Consider the following 21,406-nt stretch of genomic DNA (forward strand, 5'->3'; position numbering starts at 1 on the left):
GGTTTTCTTTCCTTACCATTTCAAATGTAGTTGCTATGCTTTACTTCTTTCCAACCTTACCCATTTATCAGCACAGATGCCCACCTTGCTGTTTGAACTTCCCTGCCTTCCTGCTCTCAGAATTGATATGCCTCTGAGTTGCTTGTCTCCTGGCCGTGACTCATCCAGTTCCCAACACCTGTCTCTGATCTGCTGACAGATAACCTGATATAAAGCAACTTATTGGACAAAATTCATTCATGTCTTAGTGCAAGATCAAAGGTTCTGCCTGGCAGTGAACAGCTTTCCCTGCCAAACAGCAGGCATTTGGTGGAGTTTTATGTACGTTAACACATACACATTTTCTTTTATTATAAATTTACACATTCACAGCACGATTTATATACTCTGCACAGAACAAATGATGACTGAGATTTAGCTGGGAAAAAAAAGGAATGTGGTTAACTATTTTCAGGAGCTGCTCTATCTTCTGATCTTCTTTCCTGTAGTTGTCTCCGTATGTCCAGGTTGACAACCACATGCAGAAAAGTTTGAAAACGGTTAGAAAAAAAGAGGTTCCTGGTGTGCCTTTGATACACCGTGTTTTAGTGATCACTGAGATTCCAAGTTCCTTTCAGTCCCACGTTATCTTCCCAAGAGTATCTTATCTACCAATTCTTCGGGTTTTGAAGTCTGCTTTTTCTCATAGTTATTCTCCTGATTTCACTTCTTCCTTATCTCTGAATAGTGAGTTCTACTGCTTCCTGTTTTCTTTCAAGCCAAATAACTTTCCAGTTTTAATAGGAAGTCAAAATCAGTACTAAAGTAGCTCTGCATCCTGCTGTCCCTCCCTGTCCCATTAATTCTCTCTACTCTCTGAAATAAGAAGCTGTCTTGTAATAAAAATTCCCCAGTAATCACAAAACTTGTTCACCTGGATACATTTATTTTTTTTGCTTAGAACATCCTCACCCCTTCAACCTGGTAGAGAATTGTAAGGAAATTCTAAGAGGTTTTTCCCATCGCAGCACCTTTGCTAACTTTATTTTTATACCATACTTTCTTGAATATTTCTATCATCTTGCACATTTTTCTGAAGCATATTTCTTCTTATAAAATGCAGCAACTGTCTCCCTTCCCTTTCTTTTGACCACGCCTCCCAAACAAGCTGTCCCTTCCGTGTCAGTATCCCAGTACTGCCATATGTTTCACCAACACTGTGCAATAATAGTTACGTAAAAATTTTGTGTGTGAAATCTTCAAGTTGTTCCTGTGGCTTCTGCATGCTGAAGTGTTTGACACATTCTCCTTTAATCCTCCTCTTTGTTTCTTCTATGATACTGTTGCATTCCATCTTTTGCTCTTCCCCATCAGATTCCATTCCTTTTACAAACATCCAGAAGCAAAGTTTAAGTTATTCTTAAAGATGTTTTCCAGAAATGCTTCATGGAAATAGAAGCCATCTTTCTGGACACAATGAAAGAGTTAGTTACAAATATTTTTTTAAATGGCTTCTATAGAAAATACATAGATAGAGAAAAATGACCATGTCTGCTTTGTTAAATTATGACATCTTCTCTTTAACATGGACCAGATTTTTGTAAACTATATATATACTCTGCCATAGCAAGATGTAGCTCTGAGCTGAAAAGGAAGGAACCCAGTCAATCTATTGCACTTCCAAGTCTTTATTAGATGCTCTGGTCTTCTCATTTAAATATAAAGAAACATCAAGTATTACGATAATTCTTAATTCTCTGTCAAAGCCAGGCTGTCTCTTTGCTGGCAGTTATATCTGAACAGGGATCAGTTTTATTCCCAGAAAATCTGTGTCATGAGGGTGACCAACCACATAAAAACAGCTTTCTGTTGCTCATAACTCTGGAATGCTGACTGTTAACAATAAATGGAGCTAACGGGGCAGAAGCAAATGATAAGAACAGATTAAAACCATGGGCTTTATGGCAGTGTCCTGGATCCCCGCTATGCCATCCAACATCATTTTATCTCTGGATCAGGTGCTCTGGTCAGACTAAATGTTTTTATTTTTATTTTTATCTGTTTGCAGCTCAGATATCCTGTGACTCTTTGTGAACCACACCCTGGAATTTATTCTTTCCATTCATTCTCTTTTCCCTCTTCTTTTTTCATGTGGTAACTATTGGTTTTCCTCTGTGTAGCCAAAAGTGACATTTTATTGTTTTTTGTCATGGAAACACTCTTGACTTGTTTTTGTTCCAGCGCTTGTGAAAGCATCTGATTAATTGAACTGGCATAAAGGAGAAAAGAAAATACACTCCTAACTGTAAAGAGCATGCCTTTGACTGTGCTTTTTATTTCGAAACTGTGCAGAAGGCTGTTGCCATACAGTTAACAATGTAAAGGACACCCACAAACCTCAGTTTTCCATCAATATTTCTTCCCCATCCTTAATTCTCTTCCAACTGGTCAACTATAAATATTCAGCTTGGGCCAAGTTCATTTCTGAGGTAATACTACAGAAATCAGCAGGGTTTGTGTCAGAGCTGGGTTTGGTCCCCTTGCCCGTGGTGCACAGATGGCCCCAAGGAGCACCAGAGATGATGTGAGAGGCTGGTCCGTGATGCTTATTAAATGCATATTAGAAACTCCTGCTGTTTCCTCCGCCACATAGCTTCTCTGGGCTGGTTTAGATGATTAAGAGCATGTGTTCCTGCTAGATCTCATGCTGTGGCTCTGACTCAGGGAGTATACCACAAACACATTTTAAAATTCACATTTTGAACAGACTTCTGACAAATGCATCTGTCATTGGGCCTCACAAGCAGCCAAGCAGTGAGATTTTTCTGAAGACGCTGAGCTTCCAGTGGACAAACGTGCTTCTTCCCCAGACTGTGACTGCTTCATTACAGATTCTTAATCTGAGCTGTGATTTCATCCATTCTGATTTCTCTCAAATGCCTTAAGACAATCGTTTGGACAGAGGAACCATTATCCATTCAAGTCATGCAGCCTCCCTGCAGAATGCAAAAAAGTGCTGTCTCAGTCAAAATTAAAATGTTTAAGCTATTAAGCCTGTGTAATCAGCCACTAAAACTAAATACAGTCTTCTGAACATCTTATAGACTATGATGTTTACAAAAAAATTAATTCCTTGTTTCTTCTGGGGATGCAAACTTCAGCTTCTGAGGTCTCACATTACCCTGGAGTCACTGAATATTTTTTCCAATTAAAAAAAATTCTTTTCCTTATACCTCTAACAGCAGAGCAGTGTCAGGCACCATAAGCAACTAGTGAGCACACAATCAATCAAATTATGTAGTAATGCACTACACTTAGCCCTGGAGGTTGTGGGACTAGCTCAGCTGTTTGTAAGACTTGCTCAGATATTTAGCTTGGACAGAACCCAAACTCCTTCTGAGATTAAAAAGTATCTGGCAAAGCTTATTAAAATATTGAGTTTCCCCTCATCTAGAGGGGATCAGAGGCAAAAGGGCCATATAGAAGGCCGGTTCTTGTAGTCCTGCCACTTTCCAAAAGAGGTTAATGGATTGCTTTTTTTGACCTTTTTGATGTTTACCAGACTAATAAAACATTGGAGCAGACTTGAGATGCTACTGGTGGGAAAATCCTGATGGGATTTGTTGCCTTAGCTTCCTATTCTCTGGTCTTGTTGTTAGAACTCGCCATTCTCTAGTTCAGTTTTAGGATTTATACATAATATCCACTGATACAATGAGAATCTATATATTGCTAGTTTAGTTGCTGAAAGACTCTTTATTTGCACACTCTTTATTTGTTTTTCACATTTGACGTTACTATCAAGCTGACTTTTGCAGCCGCTCTCCTACCAGGGACATACCAATGGGAGGTGGGAGACCCTTAATATCAGGTGGCATTTCATTAGCATGCAAGAAGCCAAGAATGTTCAATCATTGAAGGCACTAGGCACCAATATCACATGTCTGGATTTGAAAATTGCACTGAGCATGTGTGTTTTCTTCAGCTTTGAGAAAGACTAAGGAAGGTGAGCCAGTTCCACCAGTTTCAGTTAGCTGAAACTAAAACCCCACATCCCTTTTGGAAAACAAGAAACAGGATTAACAAGGCTTCAGCACTGCCACCTAATTCACTTCAATTGGTTTAGAGAAACCTGATCTCATTCAAGATGCCCCTGCTCACTGCAGGGGGGTTGGACAAGGTGGTCTTTAAAGATCCCTTCCAACCTAAACTATTCTATGATTCTAAAAATGCATTATAAAGTACACAAAACTGCTGCTGAAGTTTAAGAGGGTAGTGGTTTTCTGGTTTATAACTGCCCAAGTCACACGCTTCCGAGTAGGAAATAATTACTCTTAAAAGTCAAAACCTGTCTTCTGTGGCAAATATGCATGATATACATCCTTGTTTCTGAAAAGTATTATTAAAATGTAGTTTACTTGACCAAAATACCATAGTTTGGATGTTGATTCTGCCATTGAAGTCAATAAAATTGCAATGTTTTTTGTTTTATCAGAGAGTGATGAAATCTAGCTCAAATTTAAAAATCGGTTTTAGCCGTGCCTTTAAACATAAAGGGTGTAAAAGACCAGCACAAATTCCTGCAATGATATACTGTTTGTTTGCATGAGCACACAAAAAAATCTGGGTTTACATCCCTACAGAAACAAGGTGCTAACCCTGGAGGGATGTGGGAAGAAGAATGTGGGAAAGTCCCCAAAGCAGAAAACTCTTATTTAATGCAAGGCTGTTTTGAAATCATCTAGAATTTCACACTTGCATTAGATGGTTCAGATACCAAGTAAACCTGCAGAGAAAATAACTTTATTAGCTACTTTACATTTCAAAATGTGGAATCACTTTCAATACTTACAGATTATTTTTTTTTCTCCTAGCTAAACAGTTCTCATGTATTCTATGTGGCAGACGGTCTCTTTGAAAAACTTTGACAGTGTTTCTTCTATTTCTAGGTCTATGGTGGCCCCGATTTCCTCTCTCCTAGGCTAGCCCAGCTGTGCGTTTCAAGATCAGCACAGAACCCACTGCGAGTCTCTACTACTGGCAATTCAGCCGTTGTCCGTTTCAAGACAGATGCAGCAGGGACAGGGAGAGGTTTTAATGCCTCCTGGCAGGAAAATCCAGGTGGTGAGTATACTGATAAATACCAGGAGAAATTCAGGAAGTCTGAGAATCGTGGATCAGTCATGCAAGCACTTGAAGTAGTCAAACAGCATGGGGCTGAAAACTGAAGGAGAATTTAGGTGTTACTGGATCTGGTAACACCAAGAGATGCTGAAAAACACACAGAGGAAAAAATTGTCTAACTAGCTAAAATCTAGGCCTATTTATGTGTTTTGTAACAGTCTACCTTGCTGGAGTTTCTTCTCTACATAATCAAGACATCTCTGTAATCAGAAAAGAACTTTTGCATGCTAGCAGTTCTCCCCACCCATTCACCCACACAGAGTCCTTTATTAGCTGAATGATGCTTTTGGTTTTAAACTGTAAAGTGAAAAATATCTGAGAACATGGCTTAACTTGGAGAACTCAGCGGACTCCAAAAATATTTGGAGTGATTAGTAAATACTTGAACTCTATAAGGTTCATCCATCCCCCATGTGATTATTTGTTCAAAGCCTTACTGGTAATCAGTAAAAGAAGAGACATGCTTAAAAGACCCAAACACGTGTCTACATGGGAGTTCTTATGAAAAGGCCAATTATCGGAAAATAATTGCAATGAAAAGTGAGGAGAGGCAGATTTTAGTTCTTGCATTTTTGCTTGATGAAGCGTACTGATTCATTAGTTTGTCAAGGTTTATACTTCTCCATTCTCACAAGTTTTATGAGAAAGGCACAAGGTTTTTTTTTAATAAAAGAAGCCTACAATGGTCCTTTGAATTAATCCCCTACTGAAATCTGGCAGGTTATTTTTTCTACTTAGGACCCCTGAAGCTTTCTCGTCCCTTTACAGCATCTTGCCTGTTGTACTCCAACACCCCTCTAGCCTCTAAAATAACCGCTCACCAGAATGCAATAACAGTACAGTTTTTATTCTTCCAGCAGGCTGCCTCCATCTACAGCATACAGCATTTCCAATGTGTTTCTTTCACCCTCCTCCATTCCTTTACAACATATAAAAGTCCATTTGTTTGTGTTAGTCCTGTTGAAAGCCCTGGCACTTCCCACACAGGAGCCATCATTCCAGGCTATTTAGATATTCATGAGCACTGGAGCTATTCTGGTCAGAAATACCTGAGGGTGGAGTCCCTAGGAAGCCCTCAACTGCATGGGTAGAGAAGTAGAAACTTGAGGCTTGCAATGTTGTGCTTCTCATGGGGGAAGTGGAGCTCCTGTCTGTCTTGATATTTTCAGAAATGCTTCTCTCACCCACGTGCTCAGCTAGGCCTAGTCTGCTTTCTCAGTATGCTGGGTCTCTGGCATTCATATGAATGGTATTTTTGATTGCTTTTACAATACCCGGGATACGGGAATACCAGCACTAATGCTTCAGCCTTTACAACATCTACTACCAGCCTGGGGCTAGAAAGAAACATTACTCGCAAGCATCATTGTTGTGTATTTACCAATAATGATAATGTTATGCTTTCCTGATAGTCATTTCCACTGATTTTTGTTGCAAACAGGACAATTCAACAGTTGGAGCACTCATCTTACAGAAGTTTAATGTAGGAAATATAAAGATAGAGGTATTCTTCCCTTAGTTTAAAAATAGAGAAGGAATCTCACTGAGCATTAAAGAGCTTCTGATTAAAACTGATTATGTCTTTTTTAGGCTGCGGTGGTATTTTCCAAGCTACCAGTGGGGAAATCCATTCTCCAAACTACCCTCAACCTTATAATAACAACACAGATTGTTCTTGGGTTATCCAAGTTGACTACAGCCACAGAGTCCTATTGAACTTCACAGACTTTGACATTGAAAATCACCATTCGTGTAACTATGACAATGTTGCAGTAAGTAATAATAGAAATTTCAAAAGTTTCCTTAATGGGTCTGGTGAAATGCTTGCAAAAGAGGAAGCTTACTGTGCAACCTACACGCAGCTGGTTTCAGACTGGTATTGCATAGTCATATTTATTCACTGATGAGCTAAGGCCTTAGTTCACAGCTAAACAGTTATGATCCAGTTCCCTTTGCTGCTCCAATGAAACAGGCTTCACAAGTGTATTTTTGTATTCTTCCAGATTCCCATTTATATCTGGAGGGATCTTTGCTTGAAAGCAGTGCATGCTGCATCCTGGCACCACGCTTTTCCTTTTGGTGGTGTGAGTTCTAGTTATACTGCAGTAATTACTGTATACATAGATGTCTGTTATTATGACACCCTTTACCATTTATAGTGCAGTTTACCACAGCTTGCTGCAAGCCATAGGATGGACTGCCCACATATATAATAGATTTGCCCACACTCTGTTACAAACTCAGGAGAGTGGGAGGTCTACTTCCAGAAGGAATTCTGACGGGCTGGTTTTCTTTATGTATGCATTGTGTATTCAGGTGCTCCTCAGCTGTCCATTTAATTGGTTCATTAGAGCTGCTGCTCTCTTAAAAGTTTCACACTGCTGTTTGTTTGTGAACTTTTGTTGATGTCACAGAAATTCAAGTGGCTGCTCCATCAGTGCACGACAACGAAGAACTCTCCACGGCTCCACTTGGCCTTTTGGGAGCAGGGACATGAAATCCTGACCTTTGATGTCAGATTGCACTTAGTACAACGGCATGTGTGACCAGTACCAGTCGGCTAAAGCACCGTGGCTGTAGCCCAAAATCCAGCTTTTCTCTCCTTGATAAACTGTCATTCAGAGAGGACTCAATTTGGCAGGAACGGAGACTCTTTTGAAAACAGCATCAGTTTTAACAGAATTGCCTCGTAAAGCTTTTTTGTACTGAACCAGAAAAGAAAAATGTGTCCACCTTTTGCTGAGCAGAACTGAAGATTTCATTTAGCCACAAAGCATCTTTGTACAGTGACTGTTCATTATTTTTGGTTCTGAAGCATAGGGAAAAATGGTTACGTCTTTTTTAAACTACATCAGGGGAATCACTGAGAGGGAAAATCTATTAGAAAAATTTCCAAGTCTTCTGTGATATCACACAGGGCTAGAAAATCAGATTGCCTGACAGAAAAAAGGGCCATCTGAAAAGGCAGTACTAGTAAAAATGCCAAAAGAAACTCACAAATTAAATTCTGAAAAGAACTGGTATACAAGTTTCTCTTTTAAACCTGGTGCCGATGTATGTATGTACATATCTAAAGACTTTGTATATTACTCAGCTCCATAAGCTCCTTGCAGTTACAGGCACAACTCCTGTTACCTTTATAGGCCAGATACAGGCACTGGGTTTTTAATCACTGAAAGGCAGTCCTTCAGCTGGCAGAGGAGATGGCTGTGGCAGAGCTCTTTGCATGAGCAGCGTTTGCAGACCAGTGCAGTGCAGTGCAGTGCAGTGTCACTCCTTTTCCTCTATTGCCATATGAGTATCTGTTGTTTGCTTCTGGTTTTTGGTTTTTTGGGTGTGGTGGAGGAGGAAGTTGCCCATCAGCTCCAGCTGTGCAAACACAACCGAAGCAGCAATGTCAGCAGGGAGGGAGATTTAAATTTAATGCAGGCATCAGTCACTGCTTACCAAGTGGAGGGTGCTTTGAAAATGGAGGGTGCTTTGAAAATGGAGGAGGGAGAATGCTGATTTGAAGCCAAGAGATAACAAAGAGCTCTGGTCTATGAGGTAGAGAAAAGCCAATGTAGGGAGACCAGCAGAGCAAGAAAGGAGTGGATGGGGTTTCTTTCTCTACCTGGTATGCCAATAAGCAGAAAATCACTTGTTACCAACACCTGGATGTGATTTGTGTTCATCTCATTCCAAGGCTTGCTATATGCTTCACATGGTAATAGAACAGAGTGAGGGGACAGAGAGTGCGTGGAAATACATGAGTATATGTCTGACTGTGAAAGGTTTAGGAATTGCATTCCAAAAGCTGTGTAAAATGGAAAATATGGGCAGTTAAGGAAGCTGGTGGGTTGTTTTTCTCTCTCTAATATAGGAACAACTACTGTGTATGAGTAACACAGTGGTTCCACCCTTTTCTATTTCTTAAGTTTTTACTTATCTTTATGGATTTTATTTTCTCTGTGAGTTCTCTTGGGGCTCCCCTCCACCCTTGAGTGTACCAGTGGCCTTTTCCTTCATCATTCCTCTTCTAGAACCAGTCACTTTTCCCTGCGTTATGACTAGTGATTTTATTTAACATTTCTACTGTAAATTCCTTTCTACGGGGAACACATGAAAACGTATTTTTTCCCTGTAATGTTTGCCATTGCAGATTTGTTATGTGAGCAAAATGGAGGGAGGGAGGGAGGAAAAACACTATTTTCTGCTGTTTCTTGGCTATGCTGCAACTCCAAAAAGCCCAGTGTGGTTTTCAATTCTACTCAATGATTTCACATGTGAATCTGAGCACCAATCTGCGTTCAGCCAAATGAATTCTAAGCCGGTAACGGTAGCTCATGGTGTAACTGCTCTGAGCTCCCTCTAGAGTCAATGGATGGAACCCGCAGAGAGCAGTCCAGGCCACCAAAAAGCATTCTTAATTCACTTAGCTGCCTAAATTTATTTGGTTCCTCAGTTTATATGCCTCAGTTCTGTAACTTACCTGTTCTCAGAACAGATGAACGTTTCATCTGCTAAATGAGGATGTACGTAGCCTTTACTTTCTCTGATCTCAAATATAGCTTGGTTATATTCTGTAGAAAGCATAAGAACTTTGAGAAGACTTTTTGCTGTCACTGTCACCATCCATAAGGAATATATTTTTAATTTTTCTTTGTGTATTAGCCCATTTCTACCTGGAGAGTGTGTCTTACAACAAACAAATTTGTTTCTTTGAAGGAAAATAGAGGGAAAGAAACAGTGAATGCACTAATTCCTGTATTTTTTGCCCATGTGTTTAACCAGAATTGCATCTGACACTACACCAGGAGTACAGGTTAGCCAGAGTTTCAAGTATCTGAAGATTTGAGGAGGATGTGGCTTGTAGCACAAGGCACTGAAAAGTGAAAGGGGAAATATTTTTTTCTTTTCAGTGGCTTTGATTAAGTAAATGTTATTTTTCTTTCCTGTTTCAGTATAACAAGAAGTACACAGGAATGTAGAAATGTAAGCCTCTGGGAGCTAGAGAGGAGGTATGACTTCATTTATTCCAGGTGCTGGCAGAGAGGATCTTCCAAGAGAGGACAGCTAGAAATATGTGGAGTTTCTATGGATCAGAAGACAAAGATTATCTTCTTTTTGTCATGTGCTTTTGCAAAATGCAGGACACATTTGAACAAGAAGGCAGTGAGTCACACAGTTCTGTTCATTGTGGAAAGGGAAGAGAAGAGCAACTTGCTGCTATGCACAGTGCAAATGAAAACTTGACTTTTAAGTAAGCACATGCATCATTTTCCTTTACTCATGCAGCCACAGAAATGCATTTCTCAGATGTTTTCAAAATATCTTTCAGAAGCTTCAGAGAGACACAACTGTTTCCTGAACTAGTGTGTGACTATTGTGGTTTCTGATCTAGATTCAAGACTTAAATCCTCTGTATAAAATAGTTTAAGTTAATAAATAGCAGGTGAGCAAAAATGATGCAGCCATACGATATCCATGTGTTACTGCTCCTGCTTAAACTGCAACTGCCGTAACCCTTAAGAATTGCTGCTATATATCACTAATGCTTATGCTGAACTGTTGCTTGAATCAGATTTTTAGCAAGTGTAAAGGCTAGGAATCATTTCTGGGTTTCTGAAAGAGGAGGCAGTACTATTCTTCAAGCAAGCTGGCCAGAAACAGCAAATACACTTGATTTAGAAAACGTTCCTCTGACTTCATGCTCTTCTCCCAGTATTACCACAGAAAGACTTCTTTATTCCAGAAAGCTCTGGGAATGAAAAGCCTACTTAATCTCTCATGTTACTCATCCTTAATATCTTCCTGAGTAAGAAAGCTCAACTACTAGAGTCTCACAACAGTCCATGTGTCAATGGTCATATCCTCAGCTGTGCAGAGTGGCACAGATCCATCAAAACCAGCAGTATACATGAACTGTAGTCAGGCCCTCTCTCTACACTCTGTCAATGCAATGCTTATTCTCAGTTCTAACCTTTAGACAAAATCTTCTCACTGCTGTCTAGGGAAAGACAGTACCGTAATTCCTAAGGGTTATTTTGTTAGTCATTACTTTTTTTCACATTCCGTGGTTTGTGGTTTTTAACTTCAGGCGGTCTGATTTATATACAGAATGTATGTGCAGAGGAAGAATAAACACTGCACACTATGTATTAAAGGGCTGATTGTGGCAGGATGCCAAGAGAGAAGAAAAGGTTGAATGGATGGATATTTTGGGTCTCTTTACAGGTACTCATTTTTACAGACATTGCAGTACACTTAATATTCTGTCACAAGGTCCCACACAGCTAGCTAGTGTTATAGGCCCAAGGACAAATGTTTGATTCATGAATACAGCATTGGCTATGTAGGGTATGTCAGTGGATTAAGCAGGATTTTTGTCCTTTGTTTTTCAGCTCCGAGGTCTATTAGAGACGGGTCATCTTTTTCTCAGCTACTCTTTTTATATATGTTTTCACTAATGTGCTCATAGGCCTTTGAATACTGGAGGCAGAAACATTGCATTGTGCTACACAATCTAGTTAGAAATTTTTACTTCATTGGTGCGGCATTGCACAGACTGGCTGGAATTTGAGGCATTTTGAAGCAAAAGAAGACAATCTTAAACAGAAGTACATTTCTAACCCAATGGCGTTATTTTGCTCAAAGTGGGCTTTTATATAGCTTTTAACATTCTAGCACCTGAATATCTTCTAGTCCTCCTGTCCATATTTTTCTCCATTTTGCTATAGGAAGCTGAGTCACAGGTTGTATTAAGTGACGTGCCTATGGTAATGCAAGATGCTAATGCCGAAACAGGAACTGAATTCAACTCTTGTTGCTGCCCAGTAGCCCAAAGGCTCTTCCTCTGTGGGTCATGCAACTGTGCTCATCACTTCTGAAACCAGGCACAGGGGCCCTGAGACTGGCCCATGGCTCCAAACACAGCAGCAACAAATCACATCTGCAGGAGCGCTAGGAAAGATTAGTGGGACACTGAGACTGTGGCCATTTTCCCCTCTCTGTAGTTTCTCTTGTTATAATTTTTATGATGTCGCTTAAGCTAGAAACTCATTGGTTTTAACTTCACTGTCCATATCTCTGATTGTGAAACAGAGAGGAAGGAAGCAAAATTATCAGCTGTAGGAGAAAAAAGAGAAGGAAGGCATTTGTGGTAAAATTAAAAGTGAAGTTTTGTAAAACCGTCTTTGCTTTCTTCCTCCCTTTTTTTTATTCTTCTTTACCCTCCACTTAAATAACGCTTCATGTATATGTGTGTAATTCAGCACTCTAAAGCTATTATAAAGCATATATATGCACTCTGATCCTTGATGCTGGGTACACGTATCTAAAAACCATAATCTTAGTGTCTTCTCTTCTTGTACACAGTCATAACTCCCAGTGGTACACTAGTTACATGTCTAAAGACAATTTAGAAGTCTTTACTGAGGCAAGATGTGGGGTTTAACTGAATGAAAACTACAGGGGAACTTATGTTAGCTTTTGACAGAAAACAGTAAATGCATGGGGCTATCTGGATTGTTAAAGGAGAATTGCTTCCATACCAGATACACACAGCGGAAGATGGTTACTTGCATTTTTGTTATAAAGGCTACAGTAGCTTCAACCTGAAATACTTGCATTTTTTTGAAATGGCTACAGAATTAAGATAGGCAATGTCTGGTTTGTTTGCAGTGCGCATACCAGGGATGTATGAAGATCAAAATGTATGAAACATAAGAGAGGGAATGAAATAAAATTCTTCTCAATGCTCCTATTGAAACCAAATACTTCATTTGATCTTGTCATAACAGGTATTTGACGGTCCTAGTAATGAAGCACTACTTCTTAGAAAACTCTGTGGGACACAGCATCCTCCTCCTATCACATCCTCCACGAATCTGATGTACATCCGACTGCGCTCTGATACAACCATCCAGCACAGGGGCTTCAGTGCTCGCTTTACTGAAGGTAATTTGTCATTTACATTAATGTATAATTATCTAATCACCTGTTTGTTTGTATTAGACACAATCTTTTAGCACAGTTGATAACGGGAAGTGTTTCTACACATGCAGCATACCAGTGTGTATCTTTTAACAGGAATATTTTTTCCAATTTATATAGTAAAGAATTTAAAATCTAATGATCATCTTAGATTCTTTGGGTTAAAAGATGTACTTTTTATAGCAAGGCATCTAGCACACATCAGCTGCCTCTTATTCCTCCTCCCTAGAGGGTTAGCTACCCATAACTGCCCTGAGAAAAATGTGCAACTGGCAGTTTCCACAGACCTAGTGACAAAATAACATTTTATATGTCTATCCATGCGCATGAATCTGAAAAGCTATAAAAGAATTCTGTGTGGTGCTGTTGATGGAGTTCATGGATTCAGGCCTGCAAACCCTGCCAAACATCAACTCTCCAATTTGTGGAGGACTAATTGGTATTTTACATGATTTCCTTTTTAATGAAAACTGACACTAACTCGGCAGATTTTTTCATGAAATTACATACTATTTGATGACTGGTGATTTTCTTTTTTTTTTTTTTCCATAATAACTTTGGAAATAGTTTTCCCCCCAAGATATAGCCATTTAGTTTTTGCAGAGAAAATTCCTTTCTCTCATTTTCTTCTTAGGATTCTTTTTACTATAAATTATTTCTTTTCCCAGCTTTTTTTTTTCTTTGAAAATATTGTGAAAAATTATACAGAAAAGGAGGAATTTACATCAGCAAAAATCTCAGGAACCCCAGTTATAACTCAGCACTGTTAGCCAAAGTTATGTGGTCAGCTGAGCTCTTGCATATGTGCAACATTTCACGCAATTGCAGTTTTGTTGACGCAGCTAACAAGAGGGTCATGCCAATGCAATGTGATGCCATCCTTGGGCATTGGAAGGTTCTGGAGAGTTTCTTATGATTTTTTTCCTTCCTTGTTGCCAACACAGGCAAATGATCAGAGAAATGGGTGTATGATTGCACTACTCTGAAACCAAGTTATTTTGGTTCTTCTGGGCTATGAGGAGCTGATAAAGATGAGATCTGCTCCCAAGTCACTCTGTCTTCTCTTAGATGGTCAGCCAGGTGCAGCATGGCTGGTAGATCCAGGTCAAGAAAGTACATCCGGTACTGGGAGCTAGTCCTTAAGTCTCTTTTTCTGCTAAATTACTGTTGTGAATTTTATCCTCATTTCACATTGATGAAGCGTGTTACATTTTATGCATTCTTTTTCACTACAGAACCTAAGATATCTGACTTGTATTTATAAATATCTATGCGTGTATGTGTGTGCATGTGTTTCATTCTAAAGCATGCGGAAGTTTCATAGAGTCAGATTCAGTTGGGGCAGCGATTTCCTCTCCTCTGTATCCTGCCAAATACCCAAACAATCAGAACTGCAGCTGGATTATTCAGGCTCAGGAACCATGTAAGTAAAAACATCTTTTATAGTTAGCTGGGATGACTAACATCCTCATCTTCTTTTCTGCAATAACAATACAAAATTCCTCCTTTATTTCTTTAGGAAGTCCTGCATCCTGGTAGTTGGAGAGTGTGGCTCTCCTAATCTGTCCTAAGTCAGATTTCACTGTAAAAGATTTAGTGCATAGTGAGGAAAAGTTTACAACTTTGTCTTCTTAACTGATTTACTGTTACCCAAGTGTTGCAATTATAAATGAGGTGTTGAATACTATGTGAAGTTGGATTGGTCCGTGAGAAAATCTAAGGGTTTGTATTTAATTAAAGCACTTGTATTTAGCTGACCTTATTTTGGTCTGGATTTTTCAGGCTAGAGTTGTGTTAGATCAAATCTATGCTTTCAACATAAAAACCCCCAAAACATTAATTAAATAAAGCAAAAAGGTACAGACGAATTTCAATTTCAAACGCAAATAATGAAAAAGTAAAGAAACTGGTCTTATGTGCATAGATACAGCCTTGGATGTTCCTGTCTAATTTTTGACAGATCTATGATTGATCATAAAACACCAAATATTTTCCATCAGATACTGGTATTACCTTTACATTCTATAAGATTCCTAAAAAATATTTACAATTGGGTAATAGTATCCTGGTAACATCGTTTAAAATAAATGTTTATTTTTAATAGCAACTACTGAGCTTCAGTTGTTCATCTGATATTTAGCCATTGTTAAAATCATAGAATGTTCTGGCCACATTTATAAGTTTATTTTACTAAGTTATAGAATGAAAATCAATTTGCCAAAGAAAACACCAAAAGAAAAATCCGTAGATAAGCAATACTTTTTTTTTAGCGTAGGTTCTTGTACAAATACATGAAAAGGACATCATCAAAGCCGTTCCTCACCTACACAACATTTATTTTTAAAGACAATCTTTTCCTGGATCCAGGTGGAAAACTCATACATAACTATTGTCTCCTGAATTACATCAGTATGAGAGACCAGAAAAATGCTGTATAAGAAGTAACCTGAGTATTTAATGACTTTCTCCACTTACCACCAGGATCACCCCATACCACAAGTTACCGATACACATGACTTCATTATGGCAGTCACACAGCATTAGAGGGCACAGCCATATGCAATAGATTTAGCCAATGGCAAACCACAGCAGAGTCCTGCTCGGCTTTTACTGAGAAGGCCAACAAGTCTCCTGCTCTTGCCACCCACTGTGTTTTTCCTTTTTGCTTTGTATCCTGAGGACCTGCATTGATAGCGGTAATTGATTGACCGGACAGGACACAAAAGAATGCCAAACACACAGACTATGCAGCTGAATGTCAGTCAGTGGCACCCTGCTGAATGCAGCGCCTGGGTCCATGTCTGTCATTTCAGCTTATTCTAGCTGATTAGTTGTAGCCCAGTGAGAAGCAAAATATTTGTGTCAAGTTCAGGCTTGTTCAATGTGGGGGAAAACTTAGTTATCATCTAAATCGTGAGACTTTCTGACCCGCTCAACCTGCACAGGAGCTCTAAGGCCAGGAGTAACTACTGTGACCAACTGGTGCTCAGGACCGCCTCTCTTCTTCCAGTTGTGACTTCACCTTTGTTCGTATTAGACAAGCAAGAGCAATATGAGAGTCAAAAATACCGAGTCAGAAATCCTCTTTTTCAGGAGGTAGCCTGCAGTCCAAGGGTGTGGAAAATCCAATCCCATACAAATATAACTGAGTGTAGTTAATGATCCTTTAAACCAGTCCAATTGATGTATGTGGAACATTATAAAACGATGAAAGAACCAGCTCTTTCTCAGTCTGGAGCAGGGCAGCATCAATTCACATTTTGTCCGGATCTATGGTATAGATCGCAAAGGGACAGAAGGTCATGAATGTTTTGTTTCTGAATGTGTGTGAATTTTCCATGTTGTATTTGCTGATATTTTCAGTATATAATGAAACTGTTCAGATATTGGGAAATTTAGATTCATGTGTATGTGTTAAATCCTATGCTTCTAATGTCAGTTGTACTTGAAAGTACTGAAATATGAAGAGACTTACCAGGACCTTTGCAGTAAGGATTAATGCACTTCCATCAAATTCACTCCACATACTAGGGAATAAACTAACTTTGTATGTTATGCTTTATGGGGACTGATTGATTTCAGGGGAGAAAAGAAAAGATGGTATATTTGTTTACATGTAATTATTTTTCTGTGAAATACCAAACTTTGTTTTAAGTTTTCACTCTTTGCTGTTGCCAGTCAACCATGTCACACTCTCGTTCACTGACGTTGATATAGAAAACAATAGACAAAACTGTACAACGGATTTTGTGGAGATTTTGGATGGGAATAACTACGAGGCTCCTCTTCGAGGTATTGTACCTTTCCTTTGTTTATTTCATATATAGAGCTACATCCAAGGTCAGCAGGAGAAGGTTTTGTGTGAGTGTTCTCCTGCTTCGTGGATTTTCTCAGGGAAAGGAAGCTCCTTGGCTCCTCTGGCCAGAGGAGGCCGGGGATGGAGGCTGAGTCTTCAGTGTGAATTGCCCGGTCCTCCCAGGCTCTGACTGTATTCCTACTAACCTGCAGTTTGGAATTGACTCTATCTGCCTTTTCCTTCCTCCTCAGCTGAACAATATTGGGAACCAAGCAATTCAGTTTAAACTGAATTCCCAGTTAGCTGTACAAAAACAAAGCATAACCTGCACTCATAAGCACAGTCCACACTAAACATAGGTGAAGAATGCTGCAGATTTCTGGGAGCAGAATAGGGATTTTCCTCAAGCCCTGGAAAGCCTGACTTTCTGCTTGTTCCTGAATTTTCTACAGCTTTCTCCCAACATGTCTGTCCAGAGCCATCACCTTCAAGTGGCAGGAGCAGCCTGGAGCAGCAAAATTCAGTGCTTATACTGCCAGGAAGCTGTGAGAGAGCCCTGGCCACAGGGTGGTCCTGGCTCCCCTCACATCCCCAGGGCTGCCTCAAATTAATTTCTGGGAAATCTGGAATATCTGTGCCTGATTATGCTCTCCCTTACTCTACTTTTGTATATGCTTCTTTGTCAGGAGTGGGGCTGCACTCAATTTAAATGGTTTGTAACTAAGAGCAGAATTCATTTTTTGGTATCCTACCCTTGGCTTTCACTTGGCAAGAGGACCAGGATACTAGCTGCTATCTTTCTTTTTGCTGTCAGATGCCTTTCTGCTAGATCATGATTCATATTTCTAATCCCCATGTTACAATCCATTACAGGAGAACTGGTCTGTTATTTGTCATGTTTTTTTCAGCAGAAACCAATTGAGTGAAATGGAAACTACTGTCAGATATATTTGATGGGATTTTTTTTTTTTTCCAATTAGGCTGTAATTCCTGGACAGAGTGAACACAAACAAGCTCAATGACAGAATAGCCAGTGACTAGGGTGTCTGAAGTGCAGGAGGTCCTTCCTCTGTTAAAAAAAATTGCCACCAGAGTTGAATTCTGTGCTAATGAAATGGAGTATTTCATTTTTATGTAGATTGAATTGACAATGGCAATTGTAAGCAACAAATGTTACTCCTGGTTGCTCTCAGGCATTAACCCCAAATGTTAAATTAGCCATAGTAATTACATGCTGAACAGTCCTTTTTTTTCTCTCTGGCTTGTTCTCTTTCAGGCCGTTACTGTGGCACTACTATACCACATCCTATCACTTCCTTTGGTAATGCCTTGGTGGTGAACTTCATCTCCAACAACAACATTACTGCCAGGGGCTTCCATGCCACCTATGCTGCATCATCATCATGTAAGTCCATATGACAGGTGTTGCTACCTTATACCTCTGACTTTTAAGAAGAACAACAGATACTGTACATCTTTGTCTCTCTGACATTCCCTCTTTTAAAATCTCCCATTACCCTTCTTCCTTTTGGCCAAGGTCTCAGCAAGAATATCAACAAGCTAAAGAACAAGGAGAAATGCTTTCTTGATTAGCAAATGCTCTGGCTCTGTCAAGATTTTTTTTTATGTCATCCTTCTTAAGCCTCTACTGTTTTCTTCTTGTTGCAGCCTGTGGGGGTACTTTCCACATGGACAGAGGAGCTTTCAACAGCCCTGGCTATCCCGACCAGTATCCGCTCAACACGGAGTGTGTCTGGACGATTCTGAGCTCCCCTGGCAACCGGCTCCAGCTGTCCTTCATGTAAATGCATTGCCAGGGGTTATTATTCAGCCCTTCAACAGATCCGAAGGAAGGATGCTCTGTGTTTATTAGGAAATGTAATTACCAGATGATAAAGCTGAAACATGTTTTTAGAGTAACTTGGAAATAGAACACAGCAGTGGTTCGTGGCAGCTTGCAATCAGTGTTCTCCTGTCTTGGTCATTGCTTATATTAAGGCATATACAACATTATGTAAATAGGTGGTTTATTGTTTGAGCAACATGGGATGCTGAAGAAGTCAGTTCTCACTTAAAAACAAGAAGAGGAAATTCAGCATTGCTCTGCCTTTTCTTTACAAAGGAAATTCCTACTATTTCCTCACTACCAGATTTATTGTAGTATTTATTATATAGCTGAGTAATATAAAAGGCCCAGATACTCCACTGATTGTAGGGTTAGAATTCATATTAAAGTCTTCAAAATTTCTCCAACAATTATAGCAGTGGAAGTACGATAGGGCCCAGGAGAGTATCTGAAGGAATTCTGTTCTCCCTTCAGCAAAGTACCTTTCCTTTGAAGACTTCTGACAGGACAGTCATGTGTGATCCACAGAACAATGTGGAGTCTTTTACCAGGGTCCTTAGGTTGTTCTTTACCCATGATGTGGATTTCTGAGCCTCTCTGTTTCCCGGCATCAAAATGTGGCTGCTGCCAAGAAAGAGAGCACTGACCCTTTGCAAAGCTTATCAAGAATCAGCAGGAAAATAAAAGTAATTCTGAAACCCGCATTTACAGTTAACTGGGACAAAAGGAAAATTTGCCCAGTAACATGCTGACTGCATAAGGTGTAATTTGTTAGGCATGTACTGATTCACTCAATAAACTCAATAAAAAGGACATTCTATTCCCCCTTTGCTCACTGAAGCAGAGAAAAAGTACTACAGCCTGAAAACATTTTCCAGAATATTTGCTACAAAATAATGAATAACAACTTTTCAGAACTGAAACAGAAATCTAGTGTGAAGCAGAAACTATCAGCAGAACATACATGCAGTTATATCAAGTGACACTGAGTAGATGTAAACTCTTTTTTTTTGAGTTACACATAGCTGAAAGGCAGCTGAAAATACTGGAAAGCATGGAGTAATTGTGTTAGAAAGCAGTATTTATTTTATTTTTTTTAATTTAATAGTAGGGGTTTATAAAGTTTTATTGGCATGAGGCATTCATTTTCTTCAGCTCAGTCTGAACAGAAATCTTGAAATTTGAGGGTTAGCTTTAAATTAGTCTGAAGTATGTCCAGATGAGTGGTTGGAACCATTTTGCAACATGTGTACACTGAACACACATGGCTATATTCAGGATTGAAAGGGTGGAGTTGTTACCAGAAAATGAGAATGCACAAATATTTAGGGCACTGGTTATAGGAAGCATTCTCTGGAATCTTTACTATATATTCATAGCCTTCTTCTGAAAAGTATATTGGATTGAATCAAAGCACTTAACTTAGAATAACATAGCAATTTTTAGAATATATGTAGCATTCAGCTTGGTGCAATAATTTAGAATTTGTAATTTGATTACTAAATCCCATTCCTTTCGTAAGGTAGAAGTTGGTTTGGAGGAGTTCATAACAATCCTTATTATTCTTTTGTGCACCCAGCTGTGTGAAACTCAGAGAGGCCAGAGAAGCAGCAATATTTTCTAATTCTGGAGAAACTACTAAGGGATTTCTGACCTCTGAGATGTTAACTACAAACGAATCTAGGCCTCTGGAAATTGTTTTCTTACCAGAGAGCGTACTGAAATAATACACATATGAAGGGGCTCCAAACTGATTTGTAAGGCTGAAAGTATCTCTGCACCCAATATAGGTGCACTCACTAAATAGTCTGAGCTTATATTAAAAATTGGGTTTATATATCAGGGGCTTTTTGTGTTTCATGGTTGTTGTTGAAGAACCAACCAATATTACAAGGGTTTGAGAATTCTTTAGAAATTATAACTTTGCAAACTGAAAGTCTGTCGTAAATTAAGGGGCCAGAAAGGAGAGCGCCCTGTATCAGTAGCACTGCCAGGTAATGAGCAATGACTTCTGGGTTCTGGAGGGTTTTGTTGCTGCCCTCTTCTTAACTGTTACAGTAGGATACCAGCTACAGAGGGAGGCAGGGCAAACTCTGAAGTATGTATCAGTCACATGCCTGCTAATGCTCTTCTACTGCTATTGAAACAGAGCGTTCCAGGTGGAACCTAGTAGCGGCTGCACCAAAGATTACCTGGAGATTCGTGAAGGGAATGAGACCGGCACACTGGCAGGACGATTCTGTGGGAACTCCTTGCCTTCAAATTATACATCTACTGTTGGACATATCCTGTGGGTCAAATTTGTCTCAGACATCTCAGGCACTGATGTTGGCTTCAGGGCCACATTCTCTCACTGTAAGTAAATTATATTTAATTGAAAACTGTTGTTCTTTCATAAGACTTCCAAAATGATTCAACAAAGTGAACGTTTGGTCCTGTAAGTCTATTAGACAATGCTGGTTAATGTCAGCAAGGCTGTGAATTCACTTAAAAAATATTTTGTAAAATATGTGCTGAATATAAAGGGATGTTCTAAAACATGTCAGAGCAGAACTTGTGTGTATGTAACATAATCAGAAGAATTAAATTCTGTCTTTTTTAATTGTCATAATAGAAAATATTTTTTC

The 21,406-nt window shown here is 39.3% G+C and overlaps 1 protein-coding gene across 1 annotated transcript in view; it reads left to right on the plus strand.

Annotated features, from left to right (window-relative positions):
• The window catches only part of CUBN (cubilin), a gene marked incomplete at its 5' end in the record, with an annotated part of 146,083 nt that overhangs the window by 68,115 nt on the left and 56,562 nt on the right, over nucleotides 1-21,406 (plus strand). The window contains 8 exons of the mRNA XM_082479884.1: nucleotides 4,929-5,103; nucleotides 6,754-6,935; nucleotides 12,945-13,101; nucleotides 14,444-14,560; nucleotides 16,816-16,929; nucleotides 18,210-18,338; nucleotides 18,602-18,734; nucleotides 20,929-21,134. Coding sequence (XP_082336010.1) covers nucleotides 4,929-5,103; nucleotides 6,754-6,935; nucleotides 12,945-13,101; nucleotides 14,444-14,560; nucleotides 16,816-16,929; nucleotides 18,210-18,338; nucleotides 18,602-18,734; nucleotides 20,929-21,134 — 1,213 coding nt within the window. The remainder of the gene's footprint in view (nucleotides 1-4,928; nucleotides 5,104-6,753; nucleotides 6,936-12,944; nucleotides 13,102-14,443; nucleotides 14,561-16,815; nucleotides 16,930-18,209; nucleotides 18,339-18,601; nucleotides 18,735-20,928; nucleotides 21,135-21,406) is intronic.

Source organism: Vanellus vanellus, assembly GCF_965231255.1.
Source record: "Vanellus vanellus genome assembly, chromosome: 2".
Taxonomy (NCBI): Eukaryota; Metazoa; Chordata; class Aves; order Charadriiformes; family Charadriidae; genus Vanellus; species Vanellus vanellus.